Source organism: Choloepus didactylus, chromosome 23 (assembly GCF_015220235.1).
Source record: "Choloepus didactylus isolate mChoDid1 chromosome 23, mChoDid1.pri, whole genome shotgun sequence".
In the NCBI taxonomy this organism is placed as follows: Eukaryota; Metazoa; Chordata; class Mammalia; order Pilosa; family Megalonychidae; genus Choloepus; species Choloepus didactylus.
Window position 1 is genome coordinate 29316910 of NC_051329.1, and position 17268 is coordinate 29334177.

Here is a 17268-nt window from a genome sequence, read left to right on the forward strand (position 1 = left end):
CCTCAGAATTTTAAATATATCGTGCCACTGCCTTCTGCCTCCATGGTGGCTGCTGAGTAGTCACTACTTAGTCTTATGCTGTTTCCTTTGTATGTGGTGAATTGCTTTTCTCTTGCTGCTTTCAGAACTTGCTCCTTCTCTTCCGTGTTTGACAGTGTGATCAGAATGTGTCTCAGGGTGGGTTTATTTGGATTTATTCTATTTGGAGTTCGCTGAGCATTTATGATTTGTGTATTTATGTTGTTTAGAAGATTTGGGAAGTTTTCCCCAACAATTTCTTTGAATACTCTTCCTAGACCTTTACCTTTTTCTTCCCCTTCTGGAACACCAATGAGTCTTATATTAGGACGTTTTATATTATCTATCATATCCCTGAGGTCCGTTTCGATTTTTTCAATTTTTTTCCCCATTTTTTCTTTTATGCTTTCATTTTCCATTCTGTCATCTTCCAGGTCACTGATTTGTTGTTCAACTTCCTCTAGTCTTGTACTATGAGTGTCCAGAATCTTTTTAATTTGGTCAACAGTTTCTTTAATTTCCATAAGATCATCCATTTTTTTATTTAGTCTTGCAATGTCTTCTTTATGCTCTTCTAGGGTCTTCTTGATATCCTTTGTATCCCGTACTATGGTCTCATTGTTCATCTTTAGTTCTTTGAGTAGCTGCTCTAGGTGGTTTGTCTCTTCTGATCTTTTGATTTGGGTGCTTGGGCTTGGGTTATCCATATTGTCTGGTTTTTTCATATGCTTTATAATTTTCTGTTGTTTTTGGCCTCTTGGCATTTGCTGAACTTGATAGGGTTCTTTTAGGATTGGCAGACCAGTTGAAGTCATTATCTCTAATTTATCAGATCTACAGCTTCGTGGAGTACACTTTCTTTAACTAACCAGCAGGTGGCGTCCACGAGCCACCTGCTTTCCACAAGCCAGTTCTCCCCTGCTTTGCCTTTTTGGTGAGTGGGGGAGTGAGTCTTGTGGGGTCCAATTGGTGTACCAAGCTTGCGTGTGTAGTTGGTGTTGCCCGCCCTGTATATGGGGCGTGTTTCTGGGCAGTCAGGGAGGGGGTGGCTCTAACAATCAAATCTCCCCAGTGATCCTGGAGTTTTAAAGCTGCTGCAATAGTCTAATCCTTCAGTTCAGTCCTGCCACAGTTTGTCTCTGCCACTGACCCACAAGTCCTTGGTATTGGCATATGGCTCCTGAGACTTGCAAGTGGGCCCCTCTTCCAGGCCGTGCACCCCCTGGTCCTCTGTTGAGGGATGACTGTGCTATGTCACAGGTGAGTGCCGTCCCCCCAGGGCAGTTCTGGGCTGCTGGGCTGTGTAGGGAGGCTCCCAGTCTGCTGAACTGATGGCTGAATCGGGCTTTGTTAATTCACACTGCTCCACCTTCCCAGCTCTGGGACAATCAGCTGAGGTTGCAGGGAAGGCTAATGTCCACGCCCAGTTTTGTGGTGTGTGCCTGTTATTTGAAGCACTTCCGTCACACTGGGTTGTCTGGGGCAGCTCTGGGCTATGGGGCTGGCGATGGTCAGGAGTGTTTCCTGTCCACCAGGATGATGGCTGTGAGCGGACACCCCCCTTTTCTTGGGAAGTTGTGTTGTTTAGTGAAATTTCTCAGCCACTGGATTATTGCCTTTTGTCTCAGAGCTCTCTTAGTTCTGCTCTTGTCTTGACCTGCCCAAATTGCAAGTCTTTGAAGCTTTCTGTATTGGGCTTCTTAGAGTAATTGTTTTAGAAAAAGAAAAAAGGATTAAAAAAAAAAAAAAAGGGGCCTTCCTCAGAGATCTAATGGGTTATTGAAATGCTAAGAGACAAAGCAATTAGGGCCATTAAGGAAAGGGCCACATGGCAGAGAGATCAGCTTTTCTTCGGGATTTGCATATGAGCCTGAGGGCCTGAGCTCTGCCCTTCCCCTTTCTATGTTCACCAGAACTCCAAAAATTCTCCACTTTTATTTTGGAGTTTTTCGTGTTGTTTTTTTCTATGCCTGTCTCCTCTCTGCTGGGCTGGCTGCTCTCAGATTCTCTGGTGTCTGGTCTCAGTCTATCTATGGTTGGAGTTTGGATCAGTAGAATGAGTTTCCGATAAGGGCTGCCACTGCATTTCTCCCTTCTCCTTCCCGGAGCTGACAGCCCCTCCTCCCACGGGACTGAGCCTGGCAGGGAGGGGTGCGGGTCCCCTGGCCACAAAACCTTACAGATTTCGCTGATCTCAGCAGTTCCACATTTTCATGAGTGTTGTATGAAGTATGCCCAAAGTCCGATTTTTCTGTGGTGTCCAGTCCACGCAGTTCCTGGCTTTCTACCTACTTTACTGGAGGAGTAACTAAAACATACAGCTCACCAGTCCGCCATCTTGCCCCGCTTCCTCTTATGACTTTTTAAATTTCTTTGGGATCATAGTGATGTCCCCCCTCTCATTTATGATTTTGTTTATTTGGTCTACTCTGTTTCAGACATTGTCAGTCTAGCTAAGGGTTTGTCAGTCTTGTTGTTGTTCTTAAACAACAAACTTTTGGTTTTATTTATTTTCTCTTTGGTTTTTTGTTGTTGTTGTTGTTGTTGTTGTTCTGTGTATCATTTATTTCTGCTTTAATCCTTGTTATTTTTTTTTCTTCTACTTGCTTCAGGGCAGTTTGCTGATCATTCCCTAGCTTCTTCAGTTGTTCCATTATTTCTTTGATTTTAGCTCTTTCTTCCTTTTTATTGTATGCATTTACAGCTATAAATTTCCCCCTCAATACTGCCTTCACTGAATCCCATAAGTTTTGATATGTTGTGTTCTCATTTTCATTCATCTCTAGGTATTTAGCAATTTCTCTTGCAATTTCTTCTTTAACCCACTGATTGTTTAGGAGTGTGTTGTTTAACCTCCACATATTTGTGAGTGTTCTGGTTCTGTTATAGTTATTGACTTCTAGTTGCATTCCATTGTGGTCAGAGAATGTGCTTTGAATAATTTCAATCTTTTTAAAATTTACTGAGGCTTGTTTATGCCTCAGCATATGATCTATCATGGAGAATGTTCCATGAGCACTAGAAAAGAATGCATATCCTGGTAATTTGGGATGTAATGCTCTATATATGTCTGTTAAGTCTAATTCATTTACCACATTGTTTAGGTTCTCAGTTTCCTTATTTGTCCTCTGTCTGGTTGTTCTGTCTATAGGAGAGACTGGTGTTTTGAAGTCTCCCATGATTATTGTAGAAACATCTATTGTTTTCTTCAGTTTTGCCAATGTTTGTCTCTTGTACTTCGGAACACCTTGATTGGGTGCTTAAATATTTAAAATTGTTATTTCTTGTTGGTGAATTATCCCTTTTATTAGTATATAGTATCCTTCTTTATCTCTTATGACATCTTTGCATTTAAAGTCTATTTTAACTGAAATTAGTATTGCTACCTCTGCTTTCTTTTGGTTGTAGCTTGAGTGGAATATTTTTTTCCATCCTTTAACTTTCAATCTCTTTGCATTGCTGAGTCTAAGATGAGTCTCTTATAAACAGCATATTGATGGTTCATATTTTTTAATCCATCCTGCCGATCTATATCTTTTAATTGGGGAGTTTAATCCATTCACATTCAATGTTATTACTGTGAAGGCAGTTCTTTAATCAGCCATCTTAATCTTTGGTTTTTAGTTGTCAGATCTATTTTTTCCCTCTCTCTCTTTACTTCCTTTAAGTTACCCTTACTAATACTCTTTAGTTCTGTGCCCTTCTCCAGGCCTCTCTCTCTTTTATTTTATTCTCAGCCAGTAAGACTCCCTTTTGTATTTCTTGTAGGGCAGGTCTCTTGCTAACAAATTCTCTCTGCATTTGTCTGTAAAAATTTTAAACACTCCCTCGGTTTTGAAGGAGAGGTTTGCTGGATAGAGAATTCTTGGCTGGGAATTTTTCTCTTTCAGAATTTTAACTATGTCATACCACGTCCTTCTCGTCTCCATGGTGCCTGCTGAGTGGTCAGTACTTAGTCTCATGTTGTTTCCCTTGTATGTGGTGAATCGCTTCTCTCTTGCTGCTTTCAGAACTTTCTCCTTGTCTTCAGCATTTGACAGTCTGATCAGAATATGTCTCAGAGTGGATTTGTTTGGATTTGTTCTATTTGGAGTTCGTTGGGCATCTTTGGTTCGCATATTCATTTTGTTTAGAAGGGTTGGTAAGTTTTCTCTGACAATGTCTTCAAATACTCTTCCTAGCCCTTACTCTTCTCTTCCCCTTCTGGAACACCAGTGATTTTTTTTTTTTTTTTTTTTTTTTCAGAATCTCCTTGATCTTTTATTTTTATTGTGAAATTTAACATATGTACAGAACAGTGATCTTTCAGAGTATGATTTAACATGTAGTTAGAAAGCAAATTTCAAAGAAAGTTATGGGTTACACTCACACACATTTTACCAATTCTGAAGTTAAGGTGCACCTTAGATGGCATCTTAGATTTTATCAAACATAGTAAGTACTTTAAAGATCTCCTCATTCTTTTTTTTTAAATTAAATTCAGTTTTATTGAGATATATTCACATACCATACAGTCATCCATGGTGTACAATTAAGTGTTCTAGTACCATCATATAGTTATGCATTCATCACCCCAACCTATTTTTGAACATTTTCCTTACACCAAAAAGAATAAGAATAAACAATAAAAATAAAAAAGGAACACCCAAACCATCCCCCCATCCCACCCTATTTCTCATTTAGTTTTTGAACCCATTTTTCTACTCATCCATCCATACACTGGACAAAGGGAGTGCGATCCACAAGGTTTTCACAATCACACTGACACCCATTGTAAGCTACATTGTTATACAATTGTCTTCAAGAGTCAAGACTACTGGATTGGAGTTTGATAGTTTCAGGTATTTACTTCTAGCTATTCCATTATATTAAATCCTAAAAAGGGTTATCTCTATAATGCATAAGAATGTCCACAAGAATGACCTCTCGACTCCGTTTGAAACCTCTCAGCCACTGAAACTTTATTTCATTTCATTTTGCATCCCCCTTTTGTTCAGGATGTTCTCAGCCCCATGATGCTGGGTCCAGATTCATCCCAGGGAGATTTACACCCCTGGGAGTCAGGTCCTATGTAGGGGAGAGGGCAGTGAGTTCACCTGCCAAAGTGGCCTAGCTAGAGGGGCCACATCTGAGCAACAAAGAGGTACTCAGGGGGTGTCTCTTAGGCACAATTATAAGCAGGTTTAGCCTCTCCTTTGCAGTAACAAGCTTCATAAGGGCAAGCCCCAAAACAGAGGGCTCAGCATACCAAGCCATCAGTCCTCAATGTTTGTGAGAACATCAGCAACCATCCAGGTGAGGAAGTCCAACACTTCCGCATTTCCCCCCAGCTCCTCAGGGAGGCCCTGCATATACATGATTCTTTTGTTTGTGAGCTTCATATTGTCCCTCATTTCTCTGATCCACTTCAAATTTTTTTATATTTTTCACCACTTGTTCTTTTGTGCTTTCGCATTCCATCCTTCTGTCCTCTAGTTTGCTAATTCTTTTCTCTGCCTCTTCAGATCTGCTGTTGTATGTCTCAAATATATTTTTAATTTGATCAACAGTATCTTTTATTGCCATAAGATATGCTATTTTTTAATTTACTTTTTCAAATTCTTCTTTATGCTCTTCTAAGGTCTTGATGTCCTTTATGTCCTTAGCCATCACACTGTAATTGTTTTGGAGATTTATGTATACTTCCTTGATTAATTGCTCCAAGTTCTGTGTATCCTCTGGCTTTTTAATTTGGACATTTGGGTTGTCCATATCTTTGGTTTGTTTTTGTTGATTTTTAAAATTGACTTATTGATGTAAAATTTACAAATGCCTACTGTGGTCTTTCATGCTTTTACCTATGGATCCTTGGACTGGTTCCTTCCTTCTCAGTGGACATCATAATCTCTCTTCCCCATGAGCTTCCATGTGGCTACATGTCCCCTTTTCTCAAGGCCGTTCCACATGCCTGCCTCCTAGGAGAGCTGCTTTGGGACCCTCATATCTCCTCTGTAAGTCCAGCTCCTCACGGCAAGGTGGATGTGGGGTGTTGCCATGCCAAACCAGTGGCTCATGCCAAGCAGCTCCCAGGGCCGTCACTAAATGTTGGATCGGGAAAGAGCCAGGGTCTCAGTGTCTCAGTCACATTCATGCTGGGTAAATACTCGGCCAATACGAGAAGTAACATGAAAAGTGCTGGGGTTTTTAAATTATTCTTGTCTGCTTCCCTTTTGTTTTGGTTTGCTAAAGCTGATGAAATGCAATATACCAGAAATGGATTGGCTTTTAACAATGGGGATTTGTTAGCTTACAAGTTTACAGTTCTGAGGCTGTGGAAATGTCCAAATTAAGGCATCAGCAGGACAATACCATTTCTGAAGACAGGCTGCTGGCATCTGGGGCTCCTCTGTCACATGGCCTGGCATGTGGTGACAGCTGCTAGTCCTTCTCTCCAGGGTTTCGTTGCTTCCAGCTTCTGACTTCATTGGTTTCCTCTCTTAGCTTCTGTTGGTGCTTCTCTGAATTCATCTCTTAGCTTCTGTATGTGTTTTATCCTCTTATAAAGGACTCCAGTAAGCAGTTTAAGACCCCCCTTCAATGAGGTGGGTCACATCTTCAGTGAAATAACCTAATCAAAAAGTCCCACCCATAATATTCTACACCCATAGGAATGGATTGAAAGAACATGACCTTTTCTGGAGTACATACAGTCTCCAAACTACCACACCTTCCCTTTTCCCGCCTTTTCCTTTCTCCTCTATCTGAGCTTGCTCACCTCTCATACAGTAACCTGCTATAAGAAGAAAAGCCCAATTATTTGGAACTTCTAGTTCTGTTGGAGATTTTTTTTGTTTTGTTTTAAGAGCTTTATTATTCATTTGTTATTTTAGGGAGATGGTGGGGAAGCAAGTATTTGCTATTTGGTCACAGAAGATGTTTCAGCATCGGGAGAACCGCTTGGCAGAGAGAATGGTAAGTGGCTTTTCCAGAGGGGGTGCAGGCAGTGCCCATTTTGGGCCTTTGCACTCACAGCACCCCGAGCCCCCAAATCTGCTCAGGAAGTCATAAAGAACCCAGACCCATACCCAAGGGCTCCCAGCCTTTTGGTCCTTTTTCCACTTTGGTAAAGTCTTGATTAAAGTAAACTGCCTGTTAAACCAGGAGACCTGGACAAATGAGGATGAAACTGGGAGCTGGTTGCTGAGTCCAACCTTACTGCAGGCGTTTCTGAAACACAGACTTCCCTCCCCGCCCTGCGACCAACGTGCCACTGCTCTGTGTGAATTAACCCATTTCATCTGCATGAGGCAGGACAGGCTTCGGCATCTGTTCCTATTTCCTTTGTCAGTGGACTTTGCAGCCTGCTTCTGGGCCAGGACATTTCCTGAAAGTGCTTCTCTTTTACCTTGGTCTTTGTGCTTGGCCTGTAGATTCTCCCCTAGCTTCTGTCCTCTGCCTTTCCATCCCCACCCTCCATGTGAGCCATCTGCTCTCCCCCCCTCCCTCCCTCAGGCCATCCTCCACGCAGAGCGGCATCTTCTGCAAAGGTTCTGGTCCACGTGGCGCCAGCAGGCAGCAGCCCATCGCCAGGAGCAGCGCTGGCAGGCCGTGGCCTGTGCCCACCACCGCCACTGGCGGCTCAGGAAAACTTTCTGTACCTGGAAGGAGAGTGCTCAGGGGCTCAGGACAGAGTAAGTGGCCAAGCCCAGTCAAGCTTTGGTCATAGTAGCAGTGCCAGTAGCCTGGGGTGCCTGTCTGGTCATAAGTCATGGAAGTCCGACCCTAAACAATTTGTGTAAAACAGGGGCTGTAGTGAAAGGATCTTGGGTTCGGGGTAGCAATCAGGGAGCTCCCAGTCCCTGGAGCTTGCCCAAAGGGCAAAGTGTCTGGGGAGTCCTGTCCACCTGCTTCATCCTGCTCTTGGTCAGCAGGAAGTGACCACTGCCAGGGAGTAGGTATGTGGGCCCAGTTTGGATAGCTGGCCACCCAGGACTAGCCACTGCAGCCTGAGCGCAGGTCATGGCCGTTTTCACCACCCCTGCTGGTCAGTGGGGGTTAGTGCCCGTGTCCATGGCAGGGACTGTCCTGCTGTGATGCCTTCTATATTCACTCTGTGTTCAGAGGAAGGATCCCATCACAGCTCAGTCTCTGTTCATGTGGTCGCACATTAATCCTTTTGAATCTCTTTCTCGGTCACGTCTTTAACATGTCTCCAGGTGAATGTGCTTTAGAGGCACTTGGAGTTGTTTGCAAAAATTTGATTATGTGTGCACTTGCCTGGAGGGGAGAAGTCACATCTTTGTCAGTTGTTTTCAGAGAGCGCCTTGATTCCCCCCAGAACTTAAGATCCACTGGGCAGGCAGGGGCCAGAGATGGTGATGGGAGCCTGGGTTGAGACGGCCGCAGCTCTGACCTCTGCTGTCTCCTCACAGGAAGATGGGAAAGGCGCGGGCTGCAGTGTTCCACTCGGCCCAGCTCCTGCGTTGGGCCTGGAACAGGTGGAGGGAGGTAAGGCCTTTGGCACAGGTGGAGCCGTGTGTCAGCGTGACTCAGAGCAGATGTTGGGCCACTCGGCCGACCCAAGGAAACCACCTGCTTAGGGAGGGGATGGGCACGAAGATGGAGATGTGTTAACCCAGTTCGTGAGATGACTGGCTCAAAGTTCCTTTTCCCTTTCAGTAAGTTTCTGAACTTACTGAGTCTAAAATTCCCCCATCTCTCCATTTATGGGGATACTACTCGGGAAAAACAATTGCACTGACATCGATTGAGCTTTTATCACAAGTCAGGCACTCGCCTCATTTGATCTCACAAAAACCCTGTTGAGCTTGCATACCTCACCTGAGCTCACCCAGCTGTAAATGGAGGCAGAGCTGGAACCTGCTGCCACCTGGGCCCCCGGCCACTGACTCTCTCCTCGTCCTGCAGTACCTGGCCCTCCGGAACGCTGAGCGGCAGAAGTGGATGCGAGCAGACCTGCATTACCAGCGCACCCTGCTACGCAGGCTACTGCAGAGATGGCTGGTAGGACCTGCTGCTTTCCTCCAGATCTCCCCACCATCTGGTGGGGGTTCTGGAGACTCTTTCCCTTCCTTGTTCCTCCTGCCTCTCCCAGAACAGAGTAGCCTGACAGGCCTCAAACAGAGCAGGTGCCCCTGGCAGATTGGAGCTTACGACCACTGGGCCAAGTTCTGTGGGTCCTTGTTTGGCATCAGGAAACAACTGCTGTCTGTGGGTCCCAGCCTCAATGGCCCTTTGTCCAGGAGTCCAGGGAGTTTGACCTCCTGGGGTTAGGGCTTCGCGATGCAGTCATCTTCCTAACGCCCAAGAGGGCCTCCTGGCCTTGGAACAAGGGCCTCTGTAGCGAGGGCTGTGGACCTTGCAGCCCTGATTAACATGCTTCTGAGACACCCCCCACCCACCCACCCCTGCTGGCATTGGGTGAAGCATGGATCCAGGTGGCCTCCAGTCCTTTGTCTCCTGCAGACTTACCAGGACAGGGTGCGGAGTATCCTACAAGAGGTGGCAGCCCAGGAAAGACAGCATGACAGGCAGCTGCTGCGGTGAGTCTCCGAGCTACTCGTGGGATCCGGCCTGAGAATGGGGAATAGTTTTGGGGTGGGTGAGCCGAGGCTTAGGAGATCCCGACCCAGGCAGTTTGGGAATCCTGCCCCAGGCAGGTGGAGGATGGTCCTGGACTGCTGATGCTATGGTCTGGGCTCTTTCATAAGCGCTTCATTCACTTGGTCAGCTCGTCATGCCTGGAACCTGTGTGCAATCCTGGGCTTCTGGGAAGCAGCTCTCAGCTGCAAGATCTCTGTTGTTTCATGCCTGAAAGAGTCAGCCTCTTGGGCTGTTTCCCCACCTCCCCTGCTCCAGAAGCTGCAGCAGCTCCCTCGGCCTCTTGGTTCCCAGTCAGTCACCTCTGTCCTTCCTTTGGGGTCCCATAAAGTGTCCACCGGCTCCTCAAATACAGGGGGTGAGAAAGGGACTTCCAGAATTAACCTAGCAGTAAGGGCACCCACTGAGGTTTTGGTGCCTTTCTCCGCTTCCCTTTTTCTATACTAATCTTATCAGCATGAATCAGCTGTTATTGCCTGGCTACAGCTCTGTTTTCCCCTTGGCCTGCAGTCTCCATGGGGACAAGGTGTTTGGCCCCATTGGCTGCTCTGGCCCTAAAGCTCCTCCGTGCCTGACACACAGCAGGTACTCGGTAGCCATCTGTTCAATGTACACGTGGACATAAGGGTGGTTGTCGGGGAAACAGCTGTTCTCAGGCAGGCAGAGTCGGTTGAAGAGCCTGGGGTGATTCACAGAGGCCTCCCATTATCCCCCTGCCCCGCCCGCTCACACCCTGGCCTGTGTCCCTGTAGGGGTGTGTTACGTCGCTGGCGAGAGAACACCATGGCCCATGCGGATGAAGCTAAAAAAACCTTCCTAGCAAGGGAGCACTACAGAAGGACCCTGTGTTCAAAGGTGAGGTGTGGGGAGGCAAGCTGTGTGCTCCAGCAGGGAGCCTAAAAAACAGATGACTCTCCCCCAACACACACTTCCATCCATGTGGGCATTCTTTTTTTTTTTTTTTTTTTTTTTTTTAAATTAATTTCAGTTTTATTGAAATACATTCACACACCATACAATCATCCATGGTATATCAACTGTCCACAGTATGATAACATAGTTATGCGTTCATCACCACAATCTCTCTCTGAATATTTTCCTTACATCAGAAAGAACCAGAACAAGAATAAAAAATAAAAGTGAAAAAACAACACCCAAATCATCCCCCCATCCACCCCATTTGTCCTTTAGTTTTTATCCCCATTTTTCTACTCATCCATACAGTATATAAAGGGGGCGTGATCCACAAGGTCTTCACAATCACACTGTCACCCCTTGTAATCTGCATTATTATATAATTGTCTTCAGGAGTCCAGACTGCTGGGTTGGAGTTTGGTAGTTTCAGGTATTTACTTCTAGCTATTCCAATACATTAAAGCCTAAGAGGTGTTATCTATATGGTGCATAAGAATGTCCACCAGAGTGACCTCTCGACTCCATTTGAAATCTCTCAGCCACTGAAACTATTTCGTCTCATTTTGCATCCCCCTTTTGGTCAAGAAGATACTCTCAGTCCCACGATGCCGGGTCCACATTCATCCCTGGGAGTCATATTCTGCATTGCCAGGGAGATTTACACCCCTGGGAGTCGGGTCCCATGTAGGGGGGAGGGCAGTGAGTTCATCTGTTGAGATGGCTCAGTTAGAGAGAGAGAGGGCCACATCTGAGCAACAAAGAGGTACTCAGGGGGAGATTCTTAGGCACAATTATATGCAAGTTTAGACTCTTCTTTGTGGTAATGAGCTTCATAAGGGAAGTCCCATGCTAGAGGACTCAGCACATCAAACCGCCAGTCCCAGTGTTTGTGACAACATCAACACCAGTCCGGGTGAGGATGTCCAACACATCCGCACCTTCCCCCAGATCCTCGGGGCTGGGGAGGGGGAGGCTGTAAATAGTGGGCATTCTTTTTTGTTTAATCCATTAAGAACAAAAACACGGCACACAGTGAGTGAAGTACTTCTTATCAGAGCCAATATTTTTGTGGTTCTTGAATTGAATAATCTTGGACCCTCAATTTTCTGCTTGACCAAGCCATGTAAAATCACCAAGCAGCATCCGTTTTTTCATCTGTCAAAAGAGGGTGTTGACTCCTGCTCACTGACCTTGCAGGTCTCGGGGCTGCGGCAGTTCTTTGAAAGCACAGAGCATCCCAGGAGTGTGTGGCTATGAGTCATCTCAAGGGGAAGTGACCCCAAACCACCACAATGTCCCTTTGGCTGGGAGGGTTGTGGGAAACTTCTCGGTAGGGCCTCGTCTATGTGCCAGGGTTGTGGAGGGTAGCGGCAAGAAGAAGACGTGTGACGTGAAGGAGGGGATTCAGACAGAGAGGAAATAACAGGCGTAGCCCCTGACCTTGGGGACGTTTTAGAAGAAAACTGGGGGCCGGCAGGGCAGTGCTTGCGACAGTGAAGCTTCCTGGGGATGGTGAGCACTGACCTGGTCGAGGCCCAGTCTCTTCTCGGGGAAACTTCCCCTGCCTGGAAGATGAGCAGGAAGCCTCTCTGCTCAGCTCCAGGGCTTTTGTGGTGAGAGTGGAGTTCCTGACTGTTGGGGAGCAGCCACCAGGATTCCTGGCTGCATGACCTCTTTTTAGAGTGTTTGGTTACAGTGACGCGTAACGCAAAAGATTGCGGGTAATGCATATGTCCCACTTAGATAACTTGACTTCTTTATGGCTTGGTATGAAGTTTAAATCTTTCTGGGATTCCTGAGAGGGGTCGGCTCTCGGTGGTCTGTGGGCTGATGGCAGGAGCTCCCCAGCATGCAGGTAGGGGACGTCAACCACAGTCCCTTAATGCAGCTGCCGTTGCAGGGCTGGACTGGACCTGGGAAGTCAGGCCCTATGGTGACAGCCTCTCTGTCCTTCACCTGCCCTGTAGGTCCTGCTCCAGTGGAGAGAGGCCGCATCAATGCAGATCTACTACCGGCTGCAGGAGGACTGCGCCGTCAGGGAAGCCTGGAAGGTGCTGAATCGGGGTAAGCAGGGACCCCAGAAGCCAGTCATGTTGATTTTGAAGGGTGCAGAACTTTCTTGGTGTTCCACTTGTCTCCTTCTCATAAAATTCTGTCCCTAACCGATTGCCAGTCAGTTTATGTTAAATTGAAAGGACAGGGCTTGAGATCTGTGGAAATGTAAGGAAACGCAGCTGGAATGGTAGGCGTTCTTGGTGGTTTTGATGAGGAAGTCCTTCCATACTCATGGATAGCACATGCCAGTGGTTGTGTTAAGGTCGTGCTTCCCTGTCTAGTTGGGACTTTGTAGGTTTAGGGACTGGACACTTGCTCAGTGATGGCCTAAGGTAGCCCCCACTACCTGCTGTACAACTGACTTTGGTGGGATCATCCAGAACAAAAGGAGACCATGCCTTTGCCTGCTGGATGTCAGAGATGGCAACACAGAGCTGGAGGGCCCTGGCAGCCCGACCCGGCTCTCCAAAGGGGAGACCGCTCCTAGTGAGAAAAAACAAAAACCCGAACGAAAACAAATGCAGTGGGAAGCGGTTTAAATTGAGCCATACAGAAAATTGATCAAGTTGTTAGGGTGGCTTCATGGTTTGCTTCAGAGCAAAAATCACTAGTGTGTGCATTTATATGTCCCTGAGGTTAAAGCGTCCTGCATCTCTTCCAAGGTAAAATGCCTCTCTGCTGTGTCCTCAAAATGGCTCCTCACCCCAGAAACTGCATTTCCAGTGCCCACTTCCAAGACAGTAGTTGAGTGGTGTCGCCAATTCCTCAGCCTCTATTTGGGCAGAACTTTTGCTCCTGGCCCCACAGAGGCCTTGGCCGGTGTGGGTCGGCTGTCTCCCAGGGCAGGTGCCCACTCCTGGCCCAGTTGGCCACACTGGGGAGTTAGAAGGGACAGGCAGCAAGATTCCACCTGAAGCTGCTTCCCTTGTGGGGACAGTGGGGTGGGCAGCTTCCCTAGAAGCTTCTCCGGGTGGCTGTGTGGCTCTAGGCAGGCCGGCCTCTCTGACCCTCAGTTTCTTCATCTGTAAAATGGGGGTGTCACGGGGAACTCAGTGAAACTAAATACATATAAATATACATAAATAACATGCTTAATGTGGGAAGCATTGGTGTTTAGTACTGATGGCCAGCCTCCAGGCTCATCTCGCCACGTCCCTGCCCTACTCAGCATCAGTGCCCTGGGAGCCATGCTCTTCTTTGTTTCTAAAGAAACTTTTTCTTGGGGCCTGAGAAAAAAAGCAAAAGGAAAAAAATTAGCCAGAGGTAATTTCTTGCTGTCCCCAAAGGGAGAATCTGGTGACAGGAAAAAAAAAAAATGCAGAAAAAATGGAGCCCGGGGATTTGGTGGCTGTCAGGCTGCTGTGCCTTCCTCCTCGGGCATGGCTCAGGCCGATTGAGCTTCTCGAGTGAGCCTGGGTTTCCTCTGCTGTATAACAGGGCTGCTGCTGTGCCGGCTCACACAGGGCCCCTCCAGCTCCCTCAGACCAGGGGTTGTCTCCCTCTATGTGCCCAACAGCGTCTTGTGTAGCTCCCCGAGGGCCCCTGGGCCACCAAGAGTGACTGTGGACAGGCTGTGGCTCTGGCCAGGTTCTCAGGGGGGCACCACAGTAAACAGCAGGTCTGGTTCCCGTTCCCTGGGGGCTCCCAGTTGCTGAAGGCGCCATCACGTGGTGGCTTCAACGAGTGTTGGCAGATACCCCCTACCTGTCCCCAGCTCTACCTCCTCCATACGCCAAACTTCACCATGACACAGCCATTTGCAGAAATGCTACTGAAGAGCAAACCCTGGCTCGGATCTGCCCTAGGCCGTCTCCGGACTGTGTTTCGGCACTGGCGGGCCCGCAGTCAGAGGTCAGCTGAGCGGAGAGTCCAGGAGGAGCGGGCTGCCCTGCATTGCCGCCGGCGGCTGCTGCAGGAGGCCGTGGCCCGGTGGAAGGCGTACCACCTGGGGTGTATCAGGAAGATGGTGAGCCGGTGGCAGGCAGCCACTCTGCCTGTTCCCGTTTGTGGCAGGGGTTGTCCAGGCCAGGAGCCTGCCTCTAGGGAAGAAGTCTTTTTTGCCAAAACTCAGGGCAGGTGATGTGGGTGCTGGGTGGTTTGGGGTCCTGTGGGAAGCAGGCTGCCAGAGCCTTTCTGAGCATTTAGTGAAGGGTGGGGAGTGGCCAGCCCCAGACTCAGGTCTCCCCACATGGTAGATGGCTCAGCAGGGAAGCTTGCAGTCTCAGCAGGGAAGCTTGCAGTCACGGCAGACTACGGCTTGTCAGAGATGAGGGACCTCAGGGCCATTTGGATCAAAATGCACCAGGCCCAGGACGACGGTTCCCTTGGGCTAGGAGCCTCTCACCCAGCAGTTGCCCTGGGAAGCCTGGGTTAGACACTCCCTCGGGGTGCAGGGCATGGGGTACCCGATTCCAGTCGTGACTCAACTCCCTGTGCGCCTGCTCTCTCCCCAGCTCCTGCAGAGGCAGGGCACCCAGCTCCTGGCCCAGAGACTCAGCCGCTCGTGCTTCCGCCAGTGGAGACAGCAGGTGGGAGCCCTCTGGATGCCCCTGCCCGCCTCCCTCCCCTTCTGCTGGCTCCTGAGGGCGGGGGTGGGGGTGGCCTTCAGCCCCTACCTCTGGGTCACTGTTTTTAATTTCACCTTTGTCCCAGGGCCACCTCCTCTCAGTCTCCCTTCTTCACCCCGGTTATTTCCTGGCACAACCAGCTTCCAGTAAAAGGCCAAGCCACCTCCAGGCCCAGTTTCTAGTGTCATGTTAAAAAATACACCAGTGTAATACCCAAACATGAATATGAAATGCATTTTGTCTCTGCCAAGGGCTTGATAAAAATGCAGAGGTCACACGCCTCTTGTCCAGCAAAACTCCAAATCCATGTTTCCATCTTTCTCTCTCTGGGTTGTAATGCCCAGAGCTATCCCCGGTTTTTCATCTCGTTGTGTCTGAACTCTCTAATCTACTCCCCTACAAGGCCAGGCCCAGGGCCTCCATGTGCTCCTTCCTGCCAGAGCTCTTGCCCTTTGCCCTTCCCACATGAGTGTTCCTGATCTGCCAGACTAGGGTGAGCAACTTACAGGGGCCCAGCCTGGCTGGCCCTCCCGGTGCGGGTGGAACACTCAACGAGAGGAGGCTCTGAGAGAGGGGCTGGGGGTCAGGACAGCCTCCCACAATGGGTGGTATCTAAATAACATAGTCTGCTGTCCTTTGACCCGTTACCCTCGATACAGAATTGGGGCATTAGGTAAAGCAAGGCCCCCAGCCAGGCAGACCAAGACAGGGAGGGGAGCAGCTGGGAATGCTCTAGATCACTTTCCTTCCTATCCCACCTGGCCTGCGAGACAGGCAGAACCTCAAGGACACCCCTGGCGCCTCGCTGGGGTCGTGCTGGGGTCCAGGACCTGGCGCAACCCTCCTCCTTCCTGTCGCCCGTCTCAGGTAGAAGTTTCTGTTGCCAGGCTAGCTGCCCCGTCGCCCCCCTTCTCACAGGAAGTTACAGTCCCAGATCGTGGCACTTGGTTCTCTTCCATTTCCTCCAGGCTTTTCCTCACATCAGCCCCCCATAGGCTTCTGCCCTAGCACCCTGCCCCTTCCATTCCCGCTCTGGCCTGACCCGACAGGTCCTGCATCTCCCGCTTTCTCTGCATGAATTGTGCCCTCCGTCTCAGCTCTCTCCCTCGTTGTATTAACTTCCCTGAAACACGGTGGCTTCGGCAGCACCACCTGGACCGTCGCTTACGGCTCCGTGGGCTGCTCAGCTGCTGGCTCTCCCGCCTCTGGTGCTGCACCCAGTGCTGCGCTGCCTTGGAGGTCTCCAGTGGTCTCCTCACGGCTGCCGTGGGGGCCGTGCCCCAGGCACCCTGGCTCCTGACAGCCTGGGGGCCGGGTTCCAGAAAAGTCTTCTAAGAGGTGATGGCAGAAGCTGCAGATCTCTTGAAGCCCAGCTCTGGAAGTTACGGAGCGTCACTTTCTCTGGGATCTCTGGGTCAAAACAGGTCACAGGGCCAGCCCAGATCCGAGGGAAGGGGAAGCGGACTCTACTCTCCATGGGGCCAAGGCAGTTTGATTGCAAGAGTGCGTTGGCCTACTGGGGAACCTGTCGGCTCCTGCAGCCTCCATAAGATGCCCCCTGGTCTCCAGCTGCCTCTTCCTGGGCCTTAACACTCAGCTGTGGATCCTCTTCCAGGCTTCTCTGGGTTCCTGGGTCACTGGCTCTGTCTGTCTGTGCCCCCCTTGCTGCCCGCCTGAGGGCAGAAGCCAGACTTTGGCCCCCTGGGAGTGCTGAACCCGAGACAGAAAGGGAGCTCGGATTTATGGCTGATAAACAAATGAAGGAATGATCAGCCTCGCTTTCTGCCTCAGGCCACCTTCTCCCAACTGCTGTGCCTCTGTCTCTAGCCTGTCCTTCCTGCTGGGCCTTCCTGCCTCGGGCCTGGCCCTGCTCTGCTCAACCTTCCATCCCAGAGGGCACCTGCTCCTCCTCTGTCCATCCCTGAGGCAGCCTTCTCTGCCCGCAGCTGGCGGCCAGGAAGCAGGAGCAGCAGGGGGTGGCACGGGCCCTGTGGTTCTGGTCCTTCTCACTGCAGGCGAAGGTAACTGGGGTCCACCTTTCCCAAGAGGGGGTGGTGGGCTTTGGCCCAGCCTTGGTTTGGGGGAAGGCACCCCGGCCGGTGGGGCGGGCAGG

General features: G+C 49.1%; 1 protein-coding gene across 4 annotated transcripts in view; it reads left to right on the plus strand.

The window, feature by feature from the left end:
• The window catches only part of SFI1 (SFI1 centrin binding protein), a 104231-nt gene that overhangs the window by 80026 nt on the left and 6937 nt on the right, over positions 1 to 17268 (plus strand). For all 4 annotated transcript variants that reach the window (XR_005214028.1, XM_037817145.1, XM_037817146.1 and 1 more), the window contains 10 exons: positions 6888 to 6969; positions 7510 to 7688; positions 8430 to 8505; positions 8926 to 9021; positions 9484 to 9560; positions 10371 to 10473; positions 12501 to 12597; positions 14394 to 14554; positions 15042 to 15116; positions 17102 to 17176. Coding sequence is in view for 3 of the 4 variants with exons in the window: in XM_037817145.1 (XP_037673073.1) it covers positions 6888 to 6969; positions 7510 to 7688; positions 8430 to 8505; positions 8926 to 9021; positions 9484 to 9560; positions 10371 to 10473; positions 12501 to 12597; positions 14394 to 14554; positions 15042 to 15116; positions 17102 to 17176 (1021 nt within the window). In the remaining variant the exon portion in view is untranslated. The remainder of the gene's footprint in view (positions 1 to 6887; positions 6970 to 7509; positions 7689 to 8429; positions 8506 to 8925; positions 9022 to 9483; positions 9561 to 10370; positions 10474 to 12500; positions 12598 to 14393; positions 14555 to 15041; positions 15117 to 17101; positions 17177 to 17268) is intronic.